Raw genomic sequence first — 17,336 nt, 5'->3', positions numbered from 1 at the left:
AATAACAGAATGAGTCCATTGGCTGTATCCACAAAAATGTCTTGAGATCGAGCTAATTGATGACGATGTAGACAACGATCTTATAGGAAACAAAGCAGGTTGTCGTGTTTCCTCAAAACACAAAGGTGGCATGCAAATAGTACTCTGTAATACTGAAGCTGAAGCCTTTTGTTTTGCTTTAGATCCTTCAGGCTCATGTATATTTTGCTGGACAATCCCTATTTAATCCACTTCATTTTTGTAGAATATATTCCATACAGGGTATGAGTTACAGGAGCTGCCTGTCCTGTTCCATATCACTTCTCTTTTACGCAAGTCTGTTTCAGTTAACAATTTGGGAAACAGAGACTACCCACCCGAAACCACCCTGAACGTAAAATAGACCCAAGGCAGTAACCAGCAGAATGCATGGAAGCCATACCAAAAATACATTGCTCCCCCTCTTGGTAACTTATACATCAGATTCTTCAGTCCCACTTCAACCACTAGCCGTATACACAATTGAAAGCAACCAACAATCACCTCTACCAACAACGGCATAAGAACTGAAAAAAAGAGAGAGAAAACGTAGAAAATGGCGCCAAGAAATATCATTTCGCCGCCCATATCCCCTTTTTTGAGCCCTTCTTGCTCATCTTTACTACCCTCTGTTTCCGAGTCCCGATGGCCTGCTCGTCGGCTTCTCTAGTGTCGGATATCGCGACGTCGACTCTGACTATGTGGTGATCCGAGGTCCCCTTGGAGGAGACGACAGTGTAGGATCCCGGCACGAACTTGTAGGGAGAGTTGGGAGATGCCAGTATGTAGTCCACCCTCGTGCCGTATTTGCACGTCCCTTGCACATCTGGAGTTTCAGCGTAAGGTTCAGCTCCAAAGTATCGTAAACAGAACATTATGTGAGAAATGTGACGTGTCTCCTACCTTGCCCTTTGGCGACGACCACTACGGCCTCGCATTCCCCCGCGAAATCCTTGGCGTCGACGTACTGCTTCCCCTTGAGGTACTTCATCACCTCCACCTTGGGCGTCGGCTTGCCGATCTCCTCGTAGTACTGCATAGAAATCAGCGTCAGGATCGCTCGCGAGCTTCTCGTGTGTTTCAGACTTGCAGAAAACAAAATGCAGTACTAGGTACCTTCACGATGTCTGCCCATCTCTCGGCGGAGTAGTCGGTGCCATCGAGGGCGTTGAGGCCGCCGGCGAGGATGTGGGGCCCGTCGACGGAGCGGAGCATGGCATTGAGCTGCTTCATCCTCCAGCTCTCGTCCAGATGGTCCAGGTGCGTGCAGTGGAAGTTCACCTCCCCTACCTTCGGCACCTCGATCGTGGCTCTCAGCACGTTCCTGCAACCACAATTGCAGTTTCAAGATCATGGACACAGCCACATACATCAGGGCCATAATTTTGTTTCTTCATCACGGCAGTCATGGAGATAGCGATCGGAATGATACACGCTCCGCTATCAGATCGACCGGTATATGTCATCCTGGAGATTTTCGTGACTAACAGAACGGAACGGAAGTAACGAACGGAACGCCCTGCAATAACTGTCTCTCCGGTTCTGGTTCCCTTGCATGGCCGGGCCAGGAGTTGCTGTACGTCCATCTGATCCGAACCAACCGTCGCCCCCAGCGTGTGTCACGGCCAGAAAGGCCTTCCCCATTTACTATACATACAGTACAGTACAGGTACAGCACACATCACGGCTTTGAACTTGCTTGATTTATAATAGGGAGTAAATTAATTATCAGTCCATTAATAATTAACTTAAATTTAATTAGGTGACATCATTAAATCTCAACTGCAACTCTTGTCATTAACTCATAATTAGACCGGACTACACAAATCACGAAACAATTCAACGGTCCGGGGCATTCTTCTCGTCATCGCCCCCGCGTGGCCTCTCCCAGGCGGCTCAAGGCGGAACCCTAATCTCCGTCGGCCGCCACCCCTCCCTCCCCGACCACCACGTTAACGATCGGATGAAGCCGCCATCGGGCTTGCAGCGAGACCAAGTTCTCGTGTGGCGGCACGCCTCTTCGGGCAGAACGACGTTGTTACCTTGTTGAAGGTGTCATCATTCTAAATATCCCGCCACTTGCCAAGATGTTCCGGGCGATGCCCTACATGACTGGATCTGACTCTCCTAGATCGAACGGTAGCGAAAGTTTTGGGTGCCGTACTCCCTCATGGGGAATCATTTTCGAACACGTGTTGGCTAGAAGGGTCTGCGGGTGAAGCGGTGTTGCATCTATCGTATCGGCGAAGGCAATTCTCGATGGCGTGGCGTTGGGGGAGGGGGTGTCGTCTCGGCGTTGGACCCGTGATGATGGACACGCGGGGTGGTGGAGCTATTTGGCATCGTGTCGGCGTCGATGGAAGACTGGCGAGGGTCCTCGCTTCGATCTATACCATAGAGATTGTTTGACAGAAGATGACTGAGGCAAGTTTTAGAGTCTATAACCTATTAGTATGATCTTGCATGATATCACACATATGTTACCAACCACTATAGAGATATAATGTAGATTAGCAACATACGGACATGTTACTATAACTTGCCGGGTACGACTAGTCGTAAAGCTACACGAAGGAATAGAGGAGCGGGTTGTTTTGCCTGCCCTAGGATCGTGGACGAGGCTGCGATGTGACAATGGAGCAGCTAGCTTCACCTAATCCATCCATGGTTTATGCACGCTCGTACTAGGAGTAGTGGTACTTCACTAAACTAAACAACGGGTTAGTTACGCGTCAAGAGTGTGCCCTACTTACTCGCTAAGCATCTTGCTGTTTGTCGGACGTGTGTGTATCGGTGGGGTCTAGGTTGACTCGACCGGTACTGGCGGCAGGTGAAGCACGGCCGGTGCCTACTACAAGCACTTTGGGCTCAAAACACGGGTCAGCCAGACTAAACAATTTGAAATTTATGGTTAGAGAAAAAAGAACCTCAGGGGCTTCGTCTAGAACACGTGGTTGAGTTCATGGCGGGCAGGAGATGCTACGGCTCGCACGAACGGAAATCAAACGAATTTGATTATTTCCACGCGGTAAAAAGGGGATTTAGATAAGAATCGCTGCAATTATGCAGAATATAACCCCACATTTCATCGCGCGCGCGTGCGACGGGCGGTACCTCTGGCCCAACAATAATGCACGGGCGGAACAGGTCGACGGCGCACCGGCCGCCGTCGATGCCAAAACGAGCAGATGCTACGAGGAGAAAGGACACGGGCTACGCGGCCGCACAGCCACAGCTGTACGTCGCCGGTCATCTGTCCGGCAACAGTGCCGGCCGGGATGGCCCCCGGAAGAATGGCCATGGCCACGAGCTCCGGTCGGGACAGAGGACGTACGGCGCAGTAACGCTCCACTGTTGTTCCAGAGCGGAACATTAACTCGGATCGACCTGACACTGCCCCTAGAGATCGATCGAGCTGGATGGAATGTAGTAGAAACAGGAAACTGACTGCGGGAAGAAGACGAAGAAGAAGAAGAAGAAGAAGAAGAGGACCGGCGAGCGTACGTACCGGACGTCGGACTGGTCGGCGACGCGGAGCGCCTTCCAGCGCGTGATGGGCCAGCGCGAGAGCACGGCGTTGCCGTACTCGGGCGCCCAGCTCTCCGCGAACACGTACCGCATCCCCAGGGCCGCCGCCAGCTCCGACAGCGGCCGCATCCCGCGCTCCTCCTCGGCCCGCACGTTCTGCAGCCCGATGATGTCGGCGCCCGTCTCCCGCAGCACCTCCTCCACGCTCCGCCGCCGCGTAGCGTCCAGGCCACCGGTCAACGACGGCTGCTGCTGCCTGTTGAGCGGCGGCTTCTTCGCGGCTCTCGGGCTGCTCGTGCCCCCGAGCCGGCCGCTCCGGTCCAGGGAGATCTCGTTGTCCTGCACGTTGATCGACACCCGCGCCTTGCTCGGCGTACGGGACAGCAGGCTCGCTTGCGCCTTCAGGATCCCCTTCGGCCGCGCCCGCGCCCCCGTGGCGCTGTTGCTCCGCCGCGCCGCCTCGCGCTCCCCTCCCGCGGCCGCTTCCGGGACGGGGGCGGTAGCGGCCACGGCGGGCGCCATGGAGAACAGCGCCGCGTTGAACGTCGCCACGCGGATGGTCACCGCCTGCCTTCCCCCCTCGCCGTCGCCGCCGCTGCACGGTGTGCCGGCCTTGCCGCTGCCGCTGCCCATCCGGCGTACGCGCACGGTGACACGCGCCTTGGACGCCGACGCCGGCGCCGCCTCGGCAGCACCTCCACCGTGCCGCCGCCTGCGCGGCCGCGGGTGCAGCGCGCGGAACCCGGCGAGGACGCGGCGCAGCATGTGCCTCAGCGCGGCCACGAGCATTCCACGTCGACGGCGCCTATCCTCGCCGTCGCCGGTGCAAGAAAGCTCGCGCGTGCGCCTTTTTCCTTTGCTCGCTTGCGTGCGCGCGCGCCCGGTGTCGTGTTCGCGAGAGCGGGCAAAGCTTTGGCTTAGCGTAATATACTACTGCTGTCCTTCACTTACTCCCCGGCCGCCCAGGCCAACGACACGGGAAGGCGAAGGCGACGGCGACGGCTTCGCTCTGCTTCGGCCCCGGACCCCGTAGGCTAGGAGTAGCTAGCTTGGACACACGTCAAAACGGGTCGCGTAATCGTACGTGCTCACAAGCGAGATCGCAGCGTCGTCGTTTTCCTGTACCTGTGTAGTATTGTACAGCCAGTGTACAACCACCCTCTTCTCGAAGGTATCTTCTTCCTCTGCCCAATCGCAGTGGAGTAGTGGTAGAGACATATAGTTGTGTATTCGTATTTGGCACTTCCTACAGTTCAAATTACTCATCACAGATTTAATAAACCTGATATACTTTAGGCAACATTTTACATAAATCTACGATAAGTATTTAGGGTGTGTACTTTATTTCTAGCATAGTCGGCGAGCCTAGCGTGAGCGGTAGCAGGCTTTGCGTTGCATCTCCGTCCCATATAGTAGATCGCCCCCCTCTAGGGGTGGAAACTGGTAGTGGTAATTTGAGAAATTAAAAATGGAAATGGTAATATTCGAATCTAGACATTTGTGGAAATGGATATGATAAACATCTGGATCCATTTTACCAAAACAAATACAAATATGGTTTGCAAAAATGTGGATATGTAAATGGATATATAAGTATCCGAACAAGATTATGTTAGCCAATTTCTCTAATTTGAATCCAACATACCAATTACCTAACCTAGAGAAACCAATAAATCGGTCAAATATTCTTTTATGTGATTTAACTTGAAACTACTATGCATTATATCAGTACATTTATCTCACTACCATCCTATAGTTGACTCATTATAAGACATGAGTCAATAATTTCCTTATATTCGTATCGGCTCCGAATTGAGAAAATATGCCATCTGTATTCGTATTCGATTAACATCCGCTCTAAATTCGTATTTTGTAACATCCGCATCCTTATCCATATTCGTTTTGAAAATATGGAAACGCATATGGAAAGGGCACTATTCGATCCGCATCCGATCAGTTTCCACCCCTACCCCTCTTTGATGCCTCCTTCCGACGACTCGTGGATGCGTAAGACGTTTGGGACTCATCATCATCGACGACTGTTGCATGGGTACATGTTAGCATGTTTGGATGCAACACGTTTGATCATATCAAATTGGTGTTGTTGCGTTTCATCCCCTTTGTCGTGAAGATCTTGCTCCTAGCTGAGGAGATGGTGGCGGCATGGCCTCCAGTGCCTCATGTGGGGGTGGTCATAGGCGCCGCTTCCACCTCGCCTTCCCGGTCCAAGGGAGGAAACCGTTTCGAGGGAGGAGGGGATCGTACCCCTTCCTCCTTTACGCCCCTCTCTCTAAGACGACACAGGGAAACAACCCCCCACCCCCTTGGACCTTATCGTCTTGCTCCCATGCCTGTAGGTCCATGTGTACGTGAGGCATCCTCCGTTACCATTACCATACGGTGATTTTTTTGGGTGGTTGTGTTTAAACTTTAAAGAGATCGGCAAGGGCTAGAGGAAAGTCCATGTCGAAATTGTGCACGTGGCGACTATGAGTTGGATGATCGGTATTTTTTTCTACTCCATCCATCTATACATGTTTTAATTTTGGAAAATTTTAAATGTATCTAGATACTAAAATTAGTCTAGACATATTTGAATTTTGATAAAGTTAAAATAGTCTTTTATAGATTGAGGGAGTATTTTTATTATTATTTCTCATTTGGCAGTGTGCACCCTTAATTTCTAGACTATCTTTTGACAATACATTTCTCTACTATCTCTTGACAATACTTGCATGTGAAGTTTATCCACTTCACATTGCTTTTCTAGTAGAAAAAATGACACGGTGTCTTGTATACTACAAGTAGTATGACGCACCACATGGGACACGTCATCCACTCATCCCGGAAGAAGAAGCAGAGGAGGCCTACGTACAGTTTCAGGGTCGCCGATGGACAGCGGTGGCGGCCCCCGCTGCCGGCTCTTTCCGGCGACTCCAACCAACCACCTCCACTGGCCGGGAAATCAATGTCAACTCACAACCCAATCCACCTTTCTCTGCTCAGGAGCGAGGCGTTGCAGTGTAGTACATGATAAACGAATCAAAAACTGTACGTATGTATTGTGCTGTTGTTGATTCGGCCAGGTCGACGAGGACGTACGAACGTATCAGTAATCTAAGTGATCCGTGTGGTGAAGCGGTTAGCGATGTGACGTCGATGACGGCTAGAAGGTAGTGGTGGTTGATTGAGATGTCATGACGTACATGAGAGGTTTAGTTAAGTATAGCTGATTTCTGCATTTGTACACTTCTGCTTACAGCCTCTCTGTCTAAGCGTGGAACATCCCTGGCTCATGTTTAGGGCCTCTCTAAAGGATCTCTTGTAATTTTATTCTCTATATGGCTCCTTATACTGTTAACTTCTTATTATATTTGGTCCGCTAAAAAGTGGTTCCTAGACAATCCACTATAGTTAACTCGCTAAAAATACGTGCATACAACTCAATACCAATCCATAGCATAGTCATAAAATCCATATCATAGTCATACAAATCAATAGCATATAGTCTCATAGTGCATATAAATATATAGGGTGGATCATAATTAAAAGAAATCAATAGCATAGATAATATAGTGCTCTATCTTCTCCACTTAATCAAACCTAGCCGGCATTGGAACGCATACCAACAATGTGGCACCTACTTAAGAGTGAAGCTATTGATCTAATTTCTCCAATTGCGTTGGACTTGTCAAAACGCTCATAAATTTGTTGCCAAAATTCATTGAACGGTTGCTTTTCACTCCGAGAGTACAATGCCTTTTCAAGAAGAACTTGATCATTCCATGCGAAATACAATGCATTATCCTCATCCTTTGTCAATTTGAGCTATCTCTCCTTGCACTTCTTCATGGAACAAAAATTAAATTGTGAACAAACCGGCACATATCTCGTACCTCGTACATAAGAAGAAAAAGGGTAAAGGAATACCTTATTGGCATGGATGCATCGATCCTCGGGATGAGAAGGGGAGGGTGCTGCCACCGCCGGCTCCTATGACGGCGAGAGGCCGAGAGCTAGTATGGAGACCTGCTCCATCTCCATGGTTATGCCTGACTCAACGACGATTGATTGAATGACGGTGGCAACCCTAGGCCGCGCGACTTCTGCGACGGGTCGTCCGGGGGAGATAGAGCTGCGAGACAGTTGGGAGTCGATGGTGGGGGTCGTAGGAGGTCACTGGTTGGAGTTTTCAGCAACAAAATTGACATGTCGGCTCGATTCCGACAACGCCAACCTTCGGTGAGCAAGTCCGAATGGGGCAAGAGGGCGGTAGAGGCTCCGGTGTGTCGAAGGAGGCTAACGGGGGTCGCCGGAGATGATGCCGAGGACTTGCGGTGAGGGTAGGGCATATTGTGGGTGGGTGGGGGGGGGGGGGGGGGGCGAGTTTTTTGTTTTGGAAATGCCACGACCGGCGGGAAAGATCGTGGGAGGGGGGTCGGGTGGCCGGATTTACTTTTTGAGAGAGAGGCCGCGACCGAGTTCAATTAAATGTCAGCCGACACAAGTATTACTCCTGTAACACCTTTTGAGGGTTCGGCTAAGTGCGATTCAAAGGAGTAAAACCATTTTTTTTTTTGGATCGGCTAGCGAGATATACCTTTATTCAAGTGGAATTCTCCCGTGTTTAGGGTTGACCACTTTGACCTCACCTGCCCTCAGTTTCAGTTGGAAGCAGCCGCGGCATGCTTCTTGTCTGCTCGCGAGCAACTTTGCATGGGCGGTAGGTGTAACCGCGTCGTGTGCCGCTCCCGATCTTTCCCGGAGGAAAGCATCCTGCATTCCCGGTTAGCTTTGTTCCGTTGCAAATGCAGGCCCAGCCTCGTTGTCACCCACTCCCTCTCCCTGGACTATCAAGTCATATACTACAACACTGTCTTGCTTGCTTCAAGTAAAATCCTCCGAAGTTTCCCAAAACAACACATCAAAGTCATACTCGCCAATGTACAATCTCGCCATAGGAAGAAGAGAAAAACTATATAAAACCGGCTAGATCACTTTCGGGAGGAAAGCGTGTAGACTGTAGACGACACGGCTTTGTCTCCTTCGCAGACACATTCAGAATCAAAATAAGCCCATCGATCGTCTAGTGCTCCTTCCAATCATGGCGCCATGAGCTAAGCCTTCCTTTCGCAGGATGCAGCTTCCACGCCACCGCAAAAGCGAAATCTACTACACTACTGCTAGTAGTAGCAAGTAGCAGGTAGGTCTGAACGACACGAGACCTGATCGAACGCATGATCGATGTCGATCGATTCAACCAGGAAAAGCTCGTTCACGGGCGAGATCGGAGAGGGAAAAGCGGGAGAGGATCGATGGATCGTCATGGCGATACGATGCATGGCTGCGTGTGCGGACACGGGGAAGAAGACAGGGCAGGTCGTGGCGCCGATAGGGATCGGACGATATAGGGCGATCGGGCACGTGAAGAAGCACCTAAAAGCACAGCAAGTTTTGCTTTCTCTCTCGCCGCCCTGCATGCCCTGTCCTTCGATCACCACCACCGCCGGAGGAGGCCCCCGGTACGGTGCCCCCACCACCGACGCCGGCGTCGCAGACGATCGCACCAGCGGCAACCACCACCCGGCCCATGTAATCTTCCAGATGTTGAACTGTGTGTGCTCGTGGAGTTTCTGACTACCGCTTCAATTATCGATGTGGATTTGGTCTGTCATGTCAGAGATTCAGAGGATAGTTCTGAACATGGAAGTGAGGTGAGCCTTCCTGTGTGCTATGATTGCCCTGGTGATCGGCTCTTCGATGTTGGACGTCGTACGTCGCAGCAGCACGATTCAGAGTTCAGGTGCCTTTTTTGGCTAACAAGCAGCTAGTATCATTCATTTGCCCATCTGAATCGTGCCACAATAATTTTGGAATCATATATAGTAGGAGCTGACATGCATGCACATTAGTGCTGTCCTATGTGCCAAATCAGGCTCTACTGAACATAAGAGCATCCAACCACGTTTTTTCAAAGGGATCTCCAAAGCTTTTTGGGACGCCCGATAGAAATAATGGCCTCCAAAAGGCTTTTGCGTCTGGCACAATCCAATAACCTGTTCAGCGTTTCCACAAGCCGCGCATTCTAACACGTCGGATACATAACGCCAGTGATCTAGCCCCATTCCAACCGCCACATCGTCTCCGCCTTCTTGCAGGCCGTTTCCACCCCTAGAAATCGTCACTAACGCAAACGCTGACGCCGGCCGTCGACAGAACCGACTCACTGACGCCGGTCGCGCTTCACCTGTTGGTTTCTCCCTCGTCTCGTTGGCCGTTCGCCGTCGCAGAAGGTGTGTCGATCTTGCGCCCCCGCCTTGCTCGCAAGGTGTTCGGCCGTATATCTAAACTGACTTTTGCACCGCCACGCTGTCATTCGGTCCATTGAATTATTTATTTCTTGATTTGTAGAATATGGATAGCGAGGACGATGTGATGACGCATCTTTTAATGGAGGAGGACCAATTGCCGCCGATGAAGAGGAGAATTTCATGATACTCGTCGGTCTTCTTCAACTTGAAGAGGAGGAGAAGGAGGCCCAAACATGAAAGCACATGATAAAGAAATCGAAGCCAAGGCAATGATTGGAAGACCATGCTCTACATCAACTATTTCGTTGACGAATCTACATATACCCCCAAGGATTTTCGCTGACGATTTAGGATGCACAAGAAGTTGTTCAAAAACATAGTGCATGGTGTGAGAGAGTTTCATACCTACTTCATCATGAACAAAGACCCAGTCGGACTCCCATGCTTCTCAACAATTCATAAATGCACTGCAACAATGAGAATGCTAGTGTATGGAGTTCCTGGAAATCTGAAAGATGAGTACCTATGGAATCCACTGCCCAATGGTCGAGAAGTTTGGGCCACACTATTTGAGAGGGCCAATCGAAGAGCAGGAAGCTCATATCAAGGCATAGAATGAAGCGTGGGATGCTCGGAAGCATCTATTGCATACATTGTTTATGAAAGAATTGTCCATTCCCCTAGCAAGGTTGGCATCATTGATATTGTAGTGTGGTATTTGAAGTTGTGGCCTACCATGAACTCTGGATTTTGCATGTTTTTTCGGCATGACAGGTTCTCACAATAACATCAACGTGCTTCAGCGCTCCCAGGTGTTCGCAAAACTAGTTCAAGGGCATGCTCCACCCTGCAACTATAAGATAACTGGCCACCAATACAACAAAGGGTACTATCTATCCGATGGCATGTATCCAAAAATAGGCGACATTTGTGAAGACAATCAACCAACCTGCTCGTAAGAAGAAGTCTCACTTTGCTTCGTGGCAAGAGAGTTGCAGGAAGGATGTGGATCGAACTTTTGGTGTGCTACAAACTTGATTTGCCATTGTCCTGCTCTTACTTGGTCTCAGGAGATGTGGGAGGTGATGAACGGTTGTATGATCTTGCACAACATGATCATCGAGAGTGAGCGCAAGGATCCACCAATAAATGATCATTAGTATGATGACCAGGGTCGTGCCCAGCTTGATAATGATCTGCCTGCAGATTTCCTTGCCATGCATGCGAAAATCCGCAATGCATGTACTAACGCAGCTTCAAAACGATATTGTCGAGCATCTGTGGAGGCTACAACTAGATGGTCTTATTTAAATTATATGAGTTACTTCTTTTATTTCTATCATTCCTTACTATTTATTTATATGGTGCATTATTTATCTGTATGGTTGGATGTGTGCATCTTTTATGTCATTAGGACATGATGTTGTTGCAGAGGCTGGGTGTAATTTGTATCTCCGCGATATTTATATATGCTCTTTATCGAAAAATTTATCTGTATGGTACACTATTTGTTTTGCAAACACGGTTGAAATTGGGAAAAAAGATAAACCCTAGCTGATTGACTATTTTAGAGAACTGTGCTGGCAGAGCCGTCACAGACTAATTGCCCATTAGATTATTTTGAAATGAACATATAAATTATTTTAAAAATCAGAATTGCTAGAAATCAGGCGCCTGAGATTTAATAATAAATCTCAAGTCACCTAACTGTCATTAGTTTAAGTGCATCAAAATTCGTGCAGTCTGGCTATTTTGCTGTTGGACATCATTTTTCTACACGGACCGGCCCCTAGCTATTGCTTTGTTGTGGGCTGTTCGCTTTGATGGGCTGCTTTGCTTCTTTTCCGAGCCTTTGTAGCATGTGGCGTTTAACTTTTTCTTTTTGATCTGTTGCATTTTTCCGTGCTTCGGCGTTGTTCTGTGCAAAAAGGATAATAACGACACATATGTTGCAGCTGAGAAAAATGTTCTGGACCATTGGATTATGTTATGATTCACGCTAGTTTAGAGAGTTATAAACCGAGATTCTTTCCAGTTGCATGTGGATCGCAACTGAGATTTTGCCAATTATGTTGCAATTGAGTTTTTTTTTAATTTGCATGTGGGTCGCAGCTGAGATTGCGAGTTGCATATGGGTCGCATGGGTTGGAACTGAGATTTTTTCAGTTTCACGTGGGTCGCAACTGAAATTTTTTCAGCTGCATATGGGTCGCAACTGAGTTTTTTCTAGTTGCATATCGGTCCCAACTGAAATTTTTTCTAGCTGCATGTGGGTTGCAACTGTTTTTTTTTTTCAATTTCACGTGGGTCGCAACTGAGGTTTTGCCCTAGTTGTATTTGGATCACAACTGAAATTTTCCCAGATGTGGGTCGCAACTAAGATTTTTCACATGGGTCGCAACTGAAATTTTCCCAGTTGCATGTGGATCACAACTGATATTTTTTAGGTCCATGTAGGTTACAATTTAAACTTTTCTTGTTGCACATGGGTTGTAACTAAGATTTTTTCAGTTGCATATGGGTCGCAACTAAGAGTATCTCGGTTTCATGTGAGCCGTAACTAAGATTTTTTCAGTTGCATGTGAGTCGTAACTAAGATTTTTTCAGTTGCATATAGGTCGTAACTAAGATTATCTCAGTTGCATGTGAGCCGTAACTAAGATTTTTTTCATTCACGTAGGTTGCAATTGTGACTTTTGTTGCTACATGTGGGTTGTAACTAAGATTTTCCTAGTTACACGTGAGTAGTAAATGAGACTTATTGTTGCACATAGACGTACCTAATTTTTTTTCTCAAATTAGGTGTAACTGGGATTTTCTAGTTTTTTTCCGTGGGTTGTATATTGCTAGTTGCACCTGTGTTGCAAATAAAAAAATTCAGTGACATGGGTTGCAACTGGTTCCAGTGAAAGATGTGAGTACCGAGCTTTGTAGTTTTTTTCTCTTATTCTCTCCAAAGGTCAAGAGAATCATGGACCTCACTTACTAAAAAAGATTGTGACCGTTTCCGTGGCATCCTTCTAGTGCTTTATAAGTAGTCAGTTGTCGAGTGACTGAGATTTAGTAAATCTCAGTCGCCTGATCACTAGCTCTGCCCTTTAAAAATATACAATTTTTGTGGGCCATCCATCTCTTCTAGCCGTGCCTGTACAGCGGATTCCCAGCCGAGCGAAGCGAAAAAAATCTCAACGAAGCAACCCACATCGGCTGGCTGCCGCCGCTATCTCCCTAAAGCGCTGCCGTCGTTCTCCCTGTGCACTCTATCAACCAAGGATATTTAAATCAATAGCTAATGAAGTTTATAGGTATGGGTAAATATCATGAGCAACATGGTATTATCCTCCCCGTACCCAAAGAAAAAAGAGTATTTTCTTTTGTAACCATACCCTACCCACAAGGTACGGAGCGAGGAATTATCTACATGGGGGTCCAACTAAGCTTTTTTTTACATAGAGGGGGCCATATAGGTAAATTTGGAAGATTTTCTACAATTTTTTTACATAATTCATAGGGGTGTTTTAACAAAATTTCCATTGTTAGGGGGGGCATGGCCTTGGGTGGCACCCCTGGCTCCGTCCCTGCTACCCACGTAGCATCGGTATGGATATTTGGATGATGGGTACCAAGCGGTAGGTTTGCCTGATGGCACCCAACGAAGTAGCCATTCTCAACTTACTCCTCCAACCACATGGAGTTCAGCTGGAAAAACATCATCGATGAGTCTGGTATTTCGCGCCATCGCAACCACCACATCGCCAACATGGTCCCTTATCACCACATCACATCCTCCAAGTTATGCCCTAGTTTATAGTTAAGTAGTGTTATGGTTGTCAACTAAAATGTAGGGTTTTATCGGTTTATCGGTCAAGCCGATGTATTCGTTTTTAGTAGCTAAACAAGTAAAATTTTCCTTCCAGAGTTATGCGAACCCTCAAGCTTCATTTAAGGATCAAATTTTTTGTTTGTTTGTGATTAGAAATAAGATTTTGACCAAGAAAAATCTTATGAATAAAGGATGGAGAAAAGTGAAACTGTGTGAGTTTTACGATGATCCTGAGACTAGGGCCGTCTGGGCATGGGTGGAGACGCACCCCAGGCAACTAGGGCCATGGCCCGGGGCAACAAATATTAAGGGCTACCACATATATAGATTTCTGACTTGGCGTAGGTTGCAACCTAGTATTCAGTTGGCCCAACTTCTCACGTGCAACAAAACAAGCTAACATAACACTTGAACCCTGGCTTCCTCGCTCGGTGTGGCAGCACGTGCGTCGCCACATGCCCACACGACACTTCGTCGACGCCGCCTCGCCAGCAGCTCAAGGTGGCAGTTTTCCCCGTGGGGACGGGTACCCGCGGGTAATTACCCGCTAAGAACCGGGGATGGGGAGCAAATTCCCCCCGTGGGGATGGCGGGGCGGGTACCCGGTAGCTTAACGGGGCGGGTACCCGGTAGCTTAACGGGGCGGGGATGGGTATGGAAATCCCCCCACGGATAATCCGCGGGTACCCGGGACCCTACATGTCAGTGTAATAAATCACAAACCCTAACCTCTCCTCACCCGTCTCAGCCCACATGCCACAGTTTTCCTCACTCCTCCTATCCTCCACGACCCAGCCGCCACGATCGCTCGGGCCGCACGGCCACGAATCCCGTCTTCTGACTCCTCTCCTCGACCTCCTAACTCAGCTCCTCAATCTCGCCCAAATCGTTGCTCCTTCCCATCCTCTGTCACCAGCTCGCTGCCCGTTCCTGCTCAGGCGACGACAGAAGGGCGGAGCTCTCACCGTCGGCAGACAGGAGCTCGTCCGCGTCGGCACTCGGAACGAAGAAGCTCTTCGCCGAGGCGCTCGTTTCCCTCAGCAGCCCGAGCGCTCGCCGGCACCGGAGGACGGGCATATCGCCCCAAATCGACATCGGCATCGCGAATCGCACCACATCACTTCGTCGTTGGCGTCGTCCCGCATCCGCATCCACAAGCTTGCTCGTCGGCGTGGAGGTCCCCGTGGGGATCCGGCGGGTACCGGGTACTGATACGTCTCAAATGTATCTATAATTTCTTATGTTCCATGCTTATTTTATGACAATACCTACATGTTTGGTTCACACTTTATGTCATATTTATGCGTTTTCCGGAACTAACCTATTGACGAGATGCCGAAGGGCCAGTTCCTGTTTTCTGATGTTTTTGGTTTCAGAAATCCTAGTAAGGAAATATTCTCGGAATTGGACGAAATCAACGCCCAGAGTCTTAGAATTGGATGAAGCTTCCAGAACACCCGAGAGTCGCCAGAGGGGGGCCACAGGCCCACCAGATGATAGGCTGGCGCGGCCCAGGCCTTGGCCGCGCCGCCTTGTTGTGTCGTCGCCCCGTCAGCCCTCCGACTCCGCCTCTTCGCCTATTTAAAGGTCCCCGACCTAAAACCTCGAGACGAAAAAAGCCACGGTACGAGAAACCTTCCGGAGCCGCCGCCATCGCGAAGCCAAGATCCGGGGGACAGAGTCTCTGTTCCGGCACGCCGCCGGGACGGGGAAGTGCCCCGGAAGGCTCCTCCATCGACACCACCGCCATCTTCATCAACGCCGCTGTCTCCCATGAGGAGGGAGTAGTTCTCCATCGAGGCTCGGGGCTGTACCGGTAGCTATGTGGTTCATCTCTCTCCTATGTACTTCAATACAATAATCTCATGAGCTGCCTTACCGATACGTCTCCGACGTATCGATAATTTCTTATGTTCCATGCCACATTATTGATGATATCTACATGTTTTATGCACACTTTATGTCATATTCGTGCATTTTCCGGAACTAACCTATTAAAAAGATGCCGAAGAGCCGCTTGTCGTTTTCTGCTGTTTTTGGTTTCAGAAATCCTAGTAACGAAATATTCTCGGAATTGGACGAAATCAACGCCCAGGGTCCTATTTTACCATGAAGCTTCCAGAAGACCGAAGGAGAGTCGAAGTGGGGCCACGAGGTGGGCAGACACCAGGGCGGCGCGGCCCAGGCCCTGGCCGCGTCGGCATGTCGTCTGGGCCCCTCGTGCCGCCTCTTTACCTGCCCTTCCGCCTACAAATAGCCTCCGTCGCGAAACCCCCAGTACCGAGAGCCACGATACGAGAAACCTTCCAGAGCCGCCGCCATCGCGAAGTCAAGATCTGGGGGACAGGAGTCTCTGTTCCGGCACGCCGCCGGGACGGGGAAGTGCCCCCGAAGGCTTCTCCATCAACACCACCGCCATCTTCATCAACGCTGCTTGTCTCCCATGAGGAGGGAGTAGTTCTCCATCGAGGCTCGGGGCTGTACCGGTAGCTATGTGGTTCATCTCTCTCCTATGTACTTCAATACAATAATCTCATGAGCTGCCTTACATGATTGAGATTCATATGATGATGCTTGTAATCTAGATGTCATTATGCTAGTCAAGTGGGTTTTACTTATGTGATCTCCGGAGACTCCTTGTCCCACGTGTGTAAAGGTGACGAGTGTGTGCACCGTGTGGGTCTCTTAGGCTATATTTCACAGAATACTTATTCACTGTTATGAATGGCATAGTGAAGTGCTTATTTATATCCTTTTATGATTGCAATGTGTTTTGTATCACAATTTATCTATGTGCTACTCTAGTGATGTTATTAAAGTAGTTTTATTCCTCCTGCACGGTGTAATGGTGACAAGTGTGTGCATCCGTGTTAGTACTTGGCGTAGGCTATGATTATGATCTCTTGTAGATTATGAAGTTAACTATTGCTATGATGGTATTGATGTGATCTATTCCTCCTACATAGTGTGAAGGTGACAGTGTGCATGCTATGTTAGTACTTGGTTTAGTTGTGTTGATCTGTCATGCACTCTAAGGTTATTTAAATATGAACATTGAATATTGTGGAGCTTGTTAACTCCGGGATTGAGGTTTCGTGTAATCCTACGCAATTAGTGGTGTTCATCATCCAACAAGAGAGTGTAGAGTATGCATTTATCTATTCTGTTATGTGATCAAAGTTGAGAGTGTCCACTAGTGAAAGTCTAATCCCTAGGCCTTGTTCCTAAATATCGCTATCGCTGCTTGTTTACTATTTTACTAGCGTTACTACTCGCTGCGTTACTACTGCTTGTTTATCGTCCCGGGCAAAGCACTTTCCGGTGCCGTTGCCACTGCTCATACTTATTTATACCACCTGTATTTCACTATCTCTTCGCCGAACTAGTGCACCTATTAGGTGTGTTGGGGACACAAGAGACTTCTTGCTTTGTGGTTGCGGGGTTGCATGAGAGGGATATCTTTGACCTCTTCCTCCCGAGTTCGATAAACCTTAGGTGATCCACTTAAGGGAAACTTGCTCGCCGTTCTACAAACCTCTCGCTCTTGGAGGCCCAACACTGTCTACAGAGAAAGGAGGGGGCGTAGACATCAAGCTATTTTCACGGCGCCGTTGCCGGGGAGGAAAGGTAAAGGTACTCACACTCCGGATCTCGGC

General features: G+C 48.8%; 1 protein-coding gene across 1 annotated transcript; it reads right to left on the bottom strand.

Annotated features, from left to right (window-relative positions):
- Positions 1–266: 266 nt before the first annotated feature.
- Positions 267–4,335, bottom strand: LOC124673493. The gene is made up of 4 exons (XM_047209565.1): positions 3,527–4,335; positions 1,135–1,342; positions 922–1,051; positions 267–844 (listed from the first exon to the last, which is right to left on the bottom strand). Exons 1-4 carry the CDS (start codon positions 4,333–4,335, stop codon positions 591–593), a joined length of 1,401 nt encoding a protein of 466 aa, XP_047065521.1. The 3' UTR covers positions 267–590.
- Between the last annotated feature and the right edge of the window lie 13,001 nt (positions 4,336–17,336).

This window comes from Lolium rigidum, chromosome 7 (assembly GCF_022539505.1).
Source record: "Lolium rigidum isolate FL_2022 chromosome 7, APGP_CSIRO_Lrig_0.1, whole genome shotgun sequence".
NCBI lineage: Eukaryota > Viridiplantae > Streptophyta > Magnoliopsida > Poales > Poaceae > Lolium > Lolium rigidum.
Note: the sequence above shows the minus strand (reverse complement) of the source record. Positions and strands in the feature narration are given on the sequence as shown.